Genomic DNA, 12,754 nt, shown 5'->3' on the forward strand with positions numbered 1-12,754 from the left:
CAGTGTTTTTATGGAAAATCTTTAATGATATGTAGTTTTTTAATTTCTAAGCTCTTGTGAAATTACCAATGATAGTGAGTATATTTAAGCAATGCTGTTTTGTCTAAACCACCCTGAATTATTGGCATGAGTTATCATTTCTATTTTATTGCTTCAATATGCATGTATAAATAATACATGTATTGGTGTTTGAGTGCCAGCGGGGTGCTAGCTAAACAATTTTTTATAACCACTTCTTACTCTCTGTCTATTATCTGTATCACCAAGCCTGCTTTTCAATTGGTCTGTTTTTAATGTAAAGGCAATGTGACAATAAAAGCAACATTTTACAAATTATTGCTTTACTTAGTTTGTACATATAAGACACTTTTGTAAATTTGATCTTTTAAATTGTTTTAAATAACTCATTTGTTGTAATGCTGTATGTATTCATCTGAAATAGGTATCATTAGGTTTTGGGGCTTCAAAACAAGTTAAGTGAAATACAACGTATTCTTATATAAATATGTGCTCTAACATATGGTATTCAATGCAAATTTTGCTGGAGATGAATTTTTGAAAACAAGGTTTAAATGTAAAAAATGTAACAATGAATATCTAGTTAGCCACAAGGTTGTTTAAAGGTTAACTATTTTTAATTAACATCTATTGTTATTTATGAAGAGCTAGGCATTGTGTCACCGCCAGTCTAAATGTTTATTGGAGGTCTGTCGGTAAGTTCACATATCCTTTTCATCATTGACAGAGATTGTGCAAGCTGTTTCCATTTTTCATACATGACGGTGTGAAAAAATGGGCAATTACCTCTCTACATCACAGCCTACTAGTGATGAAGCAGCTGTATCTTCAAAGGAAGAGTTGAAGCACCTTGCCAAAGTGAAACGAGCAGAAGATGCTCGAAAGGAAGCCATAGCTGCTAACGTTCACGATAATAACAAGGTAGGCTATGGCTTGATTGGATTATTTTGTTATCATAAGCAGCCATGATGATTTCGTAGAGCTAACACTTTATACAGTTTAGAATAAGTTAATGCTTATGACAGCTTTTGACTATTCTGTTCCTTGATAATGCAGTATGTGGAGGTTATATTTTAGCTGTAACTGACAGTTAAACTGGGGCGACGATATTTTTATGGTTTAAACTAGTCCAGAGGTCGGCAAGCCATGGCTCTGGCGCCGCATGCGGCTCTTTCATCCCCTCACTGCAGCTCCCTCTGACTTTGGAATTTTTCTTTTACTCTATGCCAAGTAATTCATAAAAATAGAAGTTTTATCACTAAATTTTGTAATATAATTTAAAAAATTGTAATTATGGTGATAAATCAAACATTGTCGCTCATTATGCGTCATTATTTACATTATATTATTATTAGTACCTTATCACATGATCATCATATGACTTATGTCCGCAATATCGTCAACAACACCACTAACCAACAACAACAATAATACAGTTAGTACACCTCATAACAATTTATGTGCCAATAAAACCGCCAAAATTATTTTATTGTTCTTTGCAAAAGCGTAATTTTGTTTTCTCAGCAGTTAAATCGTTATACATGCCCCATCTTTACATTTCATGGTGTAAACATGGTATAAAAGCATTAAAAGCTAAACAAAAATGTTACATGTAATATTTATTTTTTTTAGCTTGAAAATATCAAAGGGGGTAGTGGCTCCCACTGCGTTTTTTCTGCAAAAAATGTGCTCAAATGGCTCTTTGAGTGGAAAAGCTTGCTGGCCCCTGAACTAGTCCATTCCTAGTTTCAACTTATTGATGGCTTTCTGACCTTTCCAGAGGTTGTATATGACTAGAGAGAGAAACTGTGGCCAAGTGGTCTAGAACTCCTGACTTGCAAACAACAGGTTGGAGTTCAGTTCCCAATAAGGTCACTCGTGGTGACAGGAATGACATCCAACCTTGAATTGCTTTCTGCAACTAGCCATGTCTCCAATCGTTGTTCTTTTGCCATTGGACTTGGACATGTCCAAATAAGATCACAGAGCCATTTTTGGGCCCTAATGCTTTTAAAGATGAAATTACACAAAATTTTAGTAGATTCTATTCTAGAGTGTCGATATTTTTCTATCATTTGCAATTGTTTTTGATGTTTGAGGTGATCTGATTGCGAGGATGTTTCAATATTAAAATCAACAAAACTTGATTGCGGTTAAAATGCTCAGAAGAAAAAACATAGGAAATGACGTCACTAGTTACTATCTTTGCTATAGTTGATATTGTCTATTGGATTTAAGTTGCGGCGTTACACGTCTCTATGCTGTTGGGATTTTGTAACTTAATAAACTTCGTAACTGTCACTTGATTTGAGCGTTTTAATCGTGATCAAGTTTTATTGACTTTAATATTGTAACATCCTGGCCATCAGATAAACTCAAACATCAAAAACAATCGCAAATGATAGGAAACTACCGATACTTTCTGATGAAGTCTACTAAAATTTTGTGGAAGCTCTTCTTAAAGAAATATGGACCGCCTCTGCTTGCAATATGTTTTAAGTAGGTCTTTTTTGTATCTTCATAGAAAACTGACCGACATGTTTGCTCTCATGGGCCTACTGTGGGCTCACATGGGCCTATTGTGGGCTCACATGGGCCTATTGTGGGCCTACTGTGGGCTCACATGGGCCTATGGTGGGCTCACATGGGCCTATTGTGGGCCTACTGTGGGCTCACATGGGCCTACTGTGGGCTCACATGGGCCTACTGTGGGCTCACATGGGCCTATTGTGGGCTCACATGGGCCTACTGTGGGCTCTCATGGGCCTACTGTGGGCTCACATGGGTCTACTGTGGGCTCACATGGGTCTACTGTGGGCTCACATGGGCCTACCGTGGGCTCACATGGGCCTACTGTGGGCTCACATGGGCCTACTGTGGGCTCTCATGGGCCTACTTTAGGCTTACATGGACCTACTGTGGGATCACATAGGCCTACTGTGGGCTTTCATGAATCTACTGTTGACTCACATGGGCCTACTGTGGGCTCTCATGGGCCTACTGTGAGCTCACATGGGCCTACTGTGGGCTCACATGGGTCTACTGTGGGCTCACATGGGTCTACTGTGGGCTCACATAGGCCTACTGTGGGCTCACATGGGCTAACTGCGGGCTCACATTGGCCTACTGTGGGCTCACATGGGTCTACTGTGGGCTCACATGGGTCTACTGCTGGCTCACATGGGCCTACTTTGGGCTTACATGGACCTACTGTGGGATCACATGGGCCTACTGTGGGCTTTCATGAATCTACTGTTGGCTCACATGGGCCTACTGTGGGCTCTCATGGGCCTACTGTTGGCTCACATGGGCCTACTGTGGGCTCACATGGGCCTACTGTTGGCTCACATGGGCCTACTGTGGGCTCACATGGGCCTATTGTGGGCCTACTGTGGGCTCACATGGGCCTACTGTGGGCTCACATGGGTCTACTGTTGGCTCACATTGGCCTACTGTGGGCTCACATGGGCCTACTGTGGGCTCACATGGGCCTACTGTGGGCTCACATGGGCCTACTGTGGGCTCACATGGGCCTACTTTGGGCTCACATGGGCCTACTGTGGGCTCTCATGGCCCTACTGTTGGCTCTCATGGGCCCACTGTGGGTTCACATGTATTCGCACATGTTTCAGCACTTACTTAAACTTGTAACAACACGAGATAATTATTAATATCTCATATTAAAAATATCTAACTTTAATCTTCTACAATGTGGGGATATTTTCCCTACCTATTACATCCTTAAAAGAGACAATATGTTAGCATTAGATCTCAAATTAAGGTATTCGTCAAGCCTTAGCTAGTATTGATGTAATGAAAAAATATACATCTCATCCCATTCATTTGCGTTATTATGCAACTTGTTATGTTGTTAATTCTGTCAAGGCGGCATATTTAGAGCTTTCGTAAAATATTAAAGCAGTGAGATCAAGACATTCTTTGAGTAAATATTTTATGGTATTAGTTATATCATCATTCATCGGAAATGAGCTTGTTTCTAACATTATAAAACAAAATGTTTGCTATCTAGTAATATCGTAACTTATTAAAAATGTTAAGGTTGATGCTGGTGGGAGGAAGATACAGCTTTTACTGATACAAAATGAGAACAGTTTGAGGTAGTTCTATGTGTACTACTAGATAAAATGTGCAGGTCTCATACTGGAGACTGCTGGTTCAAACCCTGGTGATTGCAAATAAAATATTGTCTTTTCAGTCATGGCAGCTATTCTGTCATGTGTGTCGAAGGTGCTTGAATAAATTCATTTGACTAAAATGAAGCAGCTGCCATGATTGGAAAGTAGGAAATGTAGATTATAATCGTGCTGACTCACTTCATTGTTTACAGATCATCTATTGCTGCTACTCTGTAAGACTTTAGAAATTTATTGAGGAAGTTAGCCGGCTTTGTGATTAACTTCTGTTCCTTGTTTAGTCAAATGCAATTGCTTTGACATATGTCAATCGTGAAAACTGCAGGGCATGACGGCAGATTGTAACGAAATCACGAGATGTTTGCAGTCATTGTCCATGTGATATGATTTATAATGGGAATTTCCAAGTTGTAAATTAGCGACCCATGACGTGCTAAAATACTTTGAAAGTCACAAGGCGTTAGAACTTCGTGGATAAACTATAATCAACTGTTTTGATATTTCAAAAAATTAAATATAAAAATGATAATAGTTGCTTAAAAAGCGTTGTAGATATTTTTAGTTATAATTCATGTAAATTGAAATATAATTTTGTGTACCCAATGATATAATTAATAAATGTATAAATTGGTATATTATTTTTAATGTGGTATAATTAATGATAATATTAAAGTGGTAAGAGTTGTGTTCTCCTGTTTGAATTTTAAAATTGTCGCAAAAGTTTAATACGTTTATTGTTGTTGTTTGCCAGTTGTTGAAAGTGGAATTTATTAATATCAATGTTGTCTAAGCTAATACCTTAGAGATCAGACCACATCTCGCATGTGTACTAGGTTTTTATTTTTCATGTAAATACCTGTATGCTGTTTTATTCCATTCTTAAACATTTTTTGCTCAGTCATTAATGTTATTTTTCTACGATTTATATTTTCACTGGTTATTCAGTCTCGCTGCAACGCCTGTTATAGCACTTTCAGTAGCATGGAGCTAATCGTGACAAATATCGGTGATGAGGAGAGGAAGCCATCCAAAATTGCTTTGAGATTTCGGTCTTTCCCACTCGAGAGCTCAACTTCTGTTTTTGTTGTCATTTATTTTGACACCCTCTTCCTTCTTACCTCTTTCTCCTTCTTTCTCTTTCTCCTAACAAATTACTATCTTCTCATGCTGTATGTAATTATCTCATCCATGGCTCTCCATTACAATACCTTGCAAACACAGACCTTTTTAGGGTTATTACTTCAAGAGTCAATGTCTAATCAAAACTACTTCAAACTATGACATAGAATTTTCTCATTCGCAGTAAGTCATTTACCATTTACACAAGGGCACATGGTTTTGTTGGCCGAAAGAAAAATGTGTAAACTCATATAGCCAACAAGACTTGAAATCAGTATAGATCTGTAGTAGGCACTGCAGCTGGTACTGTATAAAATACACAGAAATAAACACAGTTCACAGAAATAAACAAACACCTTCATTTAAAAGTTAGAATGGTAAATTTTGTATATGTTGGCTAAAAGTAAATTTTCTAAAATTCTAAATTTATAAAAATATTTTTTTTAGGACTTCAGGTTAGGTAGATAAAGTTCATTTTAACAGTATGGAGAGGATAAAAATAAAACTTGAGTAGGTTAAAAATGTTATGTAACATCTAGTAGAATTCTCCCAAAATCTGATGTGCCTGACGTAAAAGGACCTTGTTTCACGTTAGTGACGAGTTTTATAGCAATGAAGTTCATGTTTTAAGTTTCGTTGAGTCTTCAGGATGTGAGATATAGCTCATACCATGGTAGCTGTGAATAGTTAATTATACATTACGAAGCTTTAATCCCTGAATTGTAGTAGTTCGTCACTTTAGGTCAATAACTAGATAACTGCCGAAATGTTCCGACATGCTGACTTCATTATGCAGTTTGATTACAGCGTTGTGACATGTTTGCTTCAAGTTTTTTCCATGATCTTTTTAATTAGAACATATAAAGATAAACTTGCACAAAATTGTAGTAGATTTTAACAGAAAGTATCAGTATTTTTCTATCATTTGTTTTTGATGTTTGAGGTGATCCGACTGCCATGATGTTTCAAAATTAAAATCGACAAAACTTGATTGTCATTAAAACGCTCAGACCAAGCGAAAGTGCGATTATGTCATCTATAATTGTAAAGAGACCGACAGATTAGAGACACAATGCTGCAACTTGAACGCAATAGCCGATATTAACTATGGAAATTATTAGCATCATTTCTCTCTTCATAGCATGAGCATCATTTCATATCTTTTCTTTACCTGTTCTCCAAGGCATGCCTATATATCGATTGCTTTCAATACACATTTCTTCCTGCATGACACACTGCTTGCTATGTCATCTCCACTCCCACTTGTACGGTTACATGGCATCAGGAACTTGTTTTTTCTTTTTCTCAGAAACAACTTATGAGGAAATAAGACCTGCCAAATATTTAGAAACATTCGAGATGCTGTTTTTCCCTGACAAGTTAGGTTACTGCTAGTTGTGCAATAGAAGTTCCTCCTCTAAGTTGTCATAGTAACCAAATAACGTAGAATAGCTGCGTGTAAATGCAGGAATTATAGGATCTATGTCAACTGATCTGAGATGGCGGTTACTCTGAACGTGCAACAGTAACAACATTTAGTTGTAAGGGGCTGATTGCTACCTTACCAGCTACTTGCTAAAGAGCAATTTTTAGTGACATTTTACCATCCTTGACCTATTATTCATCTCTTGCACTCATGGTAACCGTGCAACCAGTTCTGCTATTGGCCCATGACCCTGCAACAAGTCTTGCTATTGACACATGACCCTGCAACAAGTCTTGCTATTGGCCCATACCCGGCAAAACGTCTTGCTATTGACCCATGACCCTGCAACAAGTGCTGCAGTTCAGTGTCGTATAGTTGCACAGAGTCCCGCGACAAAACACGGAAACAAAAGCTCTTGATTCTAAACAAACCCGATTGACATACTGATCTCTTATGGAATATTCATACCTCGCTCTCAACATCTCACTTTTTGCATTTACTTTCCGTTTTTACAAAAACATTATTAGTAGCTTTTTGTAGGAAATTTTGTCTTCTTTCAAATGGTGTATGATGCAACAATCAATTTTAAAGTGACTGCTAATGGGAGTAGTTTTTGTTTATTAATGTTGCGGCCTCTCCATTATAAGAAATCAAGCGTTTTTGTTTCCGGTTTTTGTCGCGGGACTCTGTGAAACTATACGGCTCTGTTGCAGTTTTAATACAGCGAGTGTTAACCCTGTTAACTTGTTAACAAGATAACAACAAGTGTTACTATTGGCCAATTACTTAACATACATACTTTGTCATACACAAAGGTTTTCTTAAGCGTGTCATTCCAAAGGACCGCCAGTTGACCGTTGGGCTGACGATGCCTTTATGTTTCGCCATATTTTGTTCTGTAGGAGAACCAACAACTTTTAAAAAAACTGTTCAAAAGGCTGGATCCATCAGTGTCAGAGGTGAAGACGGACATCCAGGGTGAAATACAAATATCTCTAAAGTACGACTTTGAAAACTCCAAGCTACTCGTTAATGTTATCAAGTGTAGAGATCTTGCTGTCAACAGTATTGCTGGAAAGACTGCGGAGCCATTTGTTTCGGTAAGTAACATGCAGTTTATTTAGCGTTATGACTTACTCTTAACTCTATATTCCTCTGGCATTTATAATTTCTCTGACAATTATGAGTTTTTCCTTGTAAATAGCCCAAGCAACATTGTTTTATTAAACACAGGAAAAACGGCTCCTATATTTACACTGAATTGCTAATTATTTAAAAAATGAAAATACTGTATTATGTTTTTGTATGAGCAATATACAGTAAGTATAATAGATGTAGTTTATTTACTCTCAACTGACATCAACTGTTGACCTAAAAACCTACTTTATATACTCATAGGTTATGGCTATATTTTACATGACTGTTTCACATAGCTGAGCACAGCTTAGCAAAATAAAGTATTATTATATATATTATTAAAGTATATTATATACAACTATTACTTTATTTTGTAATAAATAAATACTAATTACTTTAATTAATAGTAATTACAGTATTACTAATACCGTAATGTTTGCTCTGAGCTTTGTCCCAGCTTTTTCTTATTGCCTTCTTTACTATAAGATCTGTCTGTTCTCCAAAGCTGCGCTCAGATGCTAGGAACAAGATATTGCATTCAACAGGATTTGAACTCGCAACCTTCATCTCCGTGCAGCACCAATTGGCCACCTCTGCATGCCAACCGACAACCTCTGCATATTTAGGAATAATTGTGTGGTTGGTTATTACATCTCTCACGGGTAGACGTGTATCATAATGAAATGTTTTATAAGGCATTTATTTTCTAACTGAACTGTCAAATACCAGACAATGCTTTCTCAAAGTCTGCAATATTTTTTATTGTCATCTCTTCTACATTGCTTGTATGATTACTTCAAATGGTACTCTACCTACTCGTCACGCACTACCTTCGGGTGCCGTTTGCTCAGTTTAGATGACTGCAAACCTGAAGATTTTGCCAAAAATCAACATAGTTTGTAATTGTTCGCATTGACTATATACATGTAGTTGCTGCAAATTGTTTGCAATTGGTTTGCAGTTGCTGCATGATGCAAACAAGTGAAATATGGGAACACAGGTAGTGCTGCTACCATGTCTCTCTCTTTCTCTGTAGTCGTACCTTTTGATATGAGAATGATCAATTATACCAAGTTGGATTCAATATGACAAGGAACCACTTTTTTACTGCCATGCAAAATCTGTATGCCTTTGAACTCGTTATTTGTTCATCCATACCTAGGAGTTGTCTGCAAAACTTGATGGAATGTTATGGCTATGTTATCATTAATAATATTTAATAATTATATAATCTGTCCTCAGCAATCATTGACAAGAGAAAATGTAGTCAGACAGGAGTTTTCATTTGTGCAATTTTCTGGTGCCCATCATAAGGTTGGTCTAGAAATAAGCATTAAAGTTTAAAAACAAGCATACTCAATAGACATAGATTTGACTATACTACTATTATCCACTAGGGCACTATGTATGCCATAGACATAGATTTGACTATACTACTATTATCCACTAGGGCGCTATGTATGCCATAGACATAGATTTCACTATACTACTATTATCCACTAGGGCACGATGTATGCCATAGACATAGATTTCACTATACTACTATTATCCACTAGGGCACTATGTATGCCATAGACATAGATGTGACTACAGTACTTCTGTACAATAAGGCACTATCTATGTACAATGTATGTCAGAAATTTAAAGGAGTGTGAGAAAGTGTGCCATCTGGCTGGTTCAACATTTGTAAAAATTAGTTATGGAAACTAAAGCCCACTTATTTCTGTTGCCACGGTTGCATACATGTAATAATCTACATTCTCACAATTGTATTTGTAAAAAAGAACGACAAATCTCACAGATACTAGATCATCATCAAGCATCGTATATCTTTCATTAGTTGTGGGAGGGATTTCAGCGAATAGCATATTGGCATCTTCGTTGTTTCGACGTATTCAGCACACCGATTGCCAAATTTGAATTTCGAGAGACATTTTTTTGATATTGTATGGTGAAAAAGATGTGGTATGGCGGGGATGAAAAAACATTGTTTTCCGCATCGTCAGATGAAAAAACCGTATAGCAGGGACATCGTAACCCGGAGTATACTGTATATACAATGTAGGTACATATATTTATGGTATTTTTGGAAAGTCGGAGCACGTATTTTCTTCTAGTAAACTTTTTCTTTTAGTAAATTAGTTTAAGGCGCTAGCTAAAGCTTGAAGTGTGCTGGTTAACCAATCGCCTTTAAAGGTTGGCAGGTGTAACAAGTATGTACACAATTAATTCACTGTATTGCAAGTAGGCCATGTGCCTTAGTAATTAGCTCACCTGTCTGCAGAACTGGAGGTTCTGAGTTCAATTCCAGTGCGTAGTATATTTTTCGTTCTTTATCGCTCTAACTGGACACATGAATGACAGACCAAAAACAGATTTGTATGTATAGATTCCTTTGAACAAAGCTACTCAAGTTCAAGTTTGCTTTAAGAAATCAGGGACTTGTCTTTGTTTGCAAGAAAGGTCATGACCTGAAAAATTTAATGATATGAAGCATTATATGTTCTCCTTCATAGCCTATAGAAAGCATCCATTATATCACTTAGGGCTCAAAGATTTAATTGTAAGATAGAGTACTGAACAGCCATTCTTATTGTATTTGCTAGTACATTGGCAGTCTAGTGCCTGTGAGAGATAGTCATGTGTAATAACAATGCACACAATTATTCTTGTATGTGGAAAGGTGGTCGAGTGATGCAGGTTGTAATATGCAATACTTGGCTGAGAATTGGAATATCCGGGTTCAATTCCTGGGCGGTGTAATATTTTTTCTAAAGCTCTCAGCTCGGCGATGGACACGGATTTTACTATAGTAAATATGGTGTGCTCAAGAAATCCTCAAGTTTACCAATAAAGCGCAGAGAATAAGTATGCGCACAACTATTCAAAGATAGTGGAATGCGAACAATGAGCACAGATAGTAGTGGGCCTGGCTGGTAACCCGAATGTCATGAGTTCAAATCTTAAATCATGCAATCTTTTTTCACAGTCTGCAACTGTGATTTATAGTAAAGATGAGAGCAAAGCTTCCCTATGAGCACATAGCGTTTGCATGTTTCTGTTATTCCTAAGGCAAGATAATGTTTAGCAACACGTTTGAATTAATCGAAGCTTGTTTATATATGCTGATTTGATGCAACGTAACAACACCCATCCTTAGAAATACTTTAACATAAGATCTAACAGTGTCACAGAGGTTCCACTGATTGCTCAATAATGAATTTGCATTGTATTGTTTGCATTTAATAAGGGTAGCTATGGCATCAAATATTTTCTACGCCTTGCCTTATTTTCCGTACTATTTTAATGTAATTTGTACTGACCGATAAGGTGGTTTTAAGATGTTAATTTATTACTAGAAATTCCCCTGTCATACAGCCCATGACCAAAGTGATAATGGAAAAAGAAAGGGTACTGCTGGTTGAGAAATGCAATATTAGCAGTCAAATGGCACTGCAGTGCAATAGGAGAACTGCAATGGTAGCTGCAATGTACTGGGTGTGGGTGTTGTTATGTACAACAAACAGCAATAATGAAAGGAAAATATTATATGTTTATATCTCTCCCTGCAATAGGAGAAATGCAATATTAGAAGTAAAATGGCAAGCTGCTGTGTAATATACACAGGCTGGGGGGCTGTATATCATTGGTCATAGCAACCAATATCAAGAAGTTGTGATATTTATCTAGATTTCTGTATTTATATCTAAAAAATTATGCTGAATTTAAAAATCTAAACAGATTTTAGCTGGTTGTCATAGAAATAGATGTATATCTATAAGAAAACGCAGGCCATTACTTAATATTGCAGATATTAAAAACGGCTTGGCAGTACCGCGATATTGGGTACAGCCGTAGTACCATCAACAAAATCTTTAGAAAATAATAACAGTAACATATTGCACACCATCGGTCACTATATACTTTGATCTTGTAAATTCGAATGATTATTTTTATAATTAAATCTTATAATAATCTTATAAAATAAAATAATTATTACAATTAAATATTGCAATAATCTTATAAGAATCGCTAGAAAAATATCATCGTCATTTCCTTTACTTTCACTGTTTTGGACATCAGTTAGAATACCAAAGTACTCATTATAAATGTCCAAAATGTCAGAGTACCGCAGAATCGGCAAAAAAGAAACCATTACATTTCAGTACTTCTACATTAATTACAGTAACCTTCGGCAATTGGACAATGCCATAGACTGGTGAAATGTGCACATTTTTCTCGTGAAATGCGCACGACTTAATGGTTCTACTCTCTGTCACACGGCCTTATTGACGTTTCGTTGGCCGGTCCTAATTTTGATTAAAAAAGGCTTGTCAAGTTTTAATGGCGATTTTAGGTCAAATTAATCTGTCTATTTATGTATAATCCAATCAGATGAGTTAGTTTTAGAATGTTGTGTCATTTTTTCAAAGATTTGGTTTATATGTGTTTTGCATCATTATTATACCGGTACTTAAACGACTCTACACAAAAATGGTTACATTTTTTGATGGGATTTCGGTACAAGGGTTTGGTAACGGCCGTTGACGGATAATTTTTCAGGAGTTGTGTGCGCATATGCATTTATCATAAAGCTCCCAAACAATCGCTTCGCTCGTGTTTGGTCGTGGGAATAGTTGTACAAATAAAAAATCTGTTTGACCTCACGATTGAATATCTACAATAATTGTTAGTTGTCACCTCATTTTCCTTATAAATGTAATTGATAATGATAAGATAACTCTAACATACACCGAGTCTGCTTAACTTGTTAGCTTTAAGGTAGAACTAAAGCAGATGAATAATCTACCGTTTATATGTGTTTTTTACTCATAGCCTCACAGAAGGAGTGTCAAGATGACATAAGTTGTAAATGACCTTACATTTGCTCTAGACTGGA

At 36.7% G+C, this 12,754-nt stretch overlaps 1 protein-coding gene across 1 annotated transcript in view; it reads left to right on the plus strand.

Annotated features, from left to right (window-relative positions):
* Positions 1-792: 792 nt before the first annotated feature.
* The window catches only part of LOC137387892 (synaptotagmin-1-like), a 33,647-nt gene continuing 21,685 nt past the window's right edge, over positions 793-12,754 (plus strand). Inside the window, exons 1-2 of the mRNA XM_068074407.1 lie at positions 793-939; positions 7,620-7,817. Coding sequence (XP_067930508.1) covers positions 793-939; positions 7,620-7,817 — 345 coding nt within the window. The remainder of the gene's footprint in view (positions 940-7,619; positions 7,818-12,754) is intronic.

Source organism: Watersipora subatra, chromosome 1 (genome assembly GCF_963576615.1).
Source record: "Watersipora subatra chromosome 1, tzWatSuba1.1, whole genome shotgun sequence".
Taxonomy (NCBI): domain Eukaryota; kingdom Metazoa; phylum Bryozoa; class Gymnolaemata; order Cheilostomatida; family Watersiporidae; genus Watersipora; species Watersipora subatra.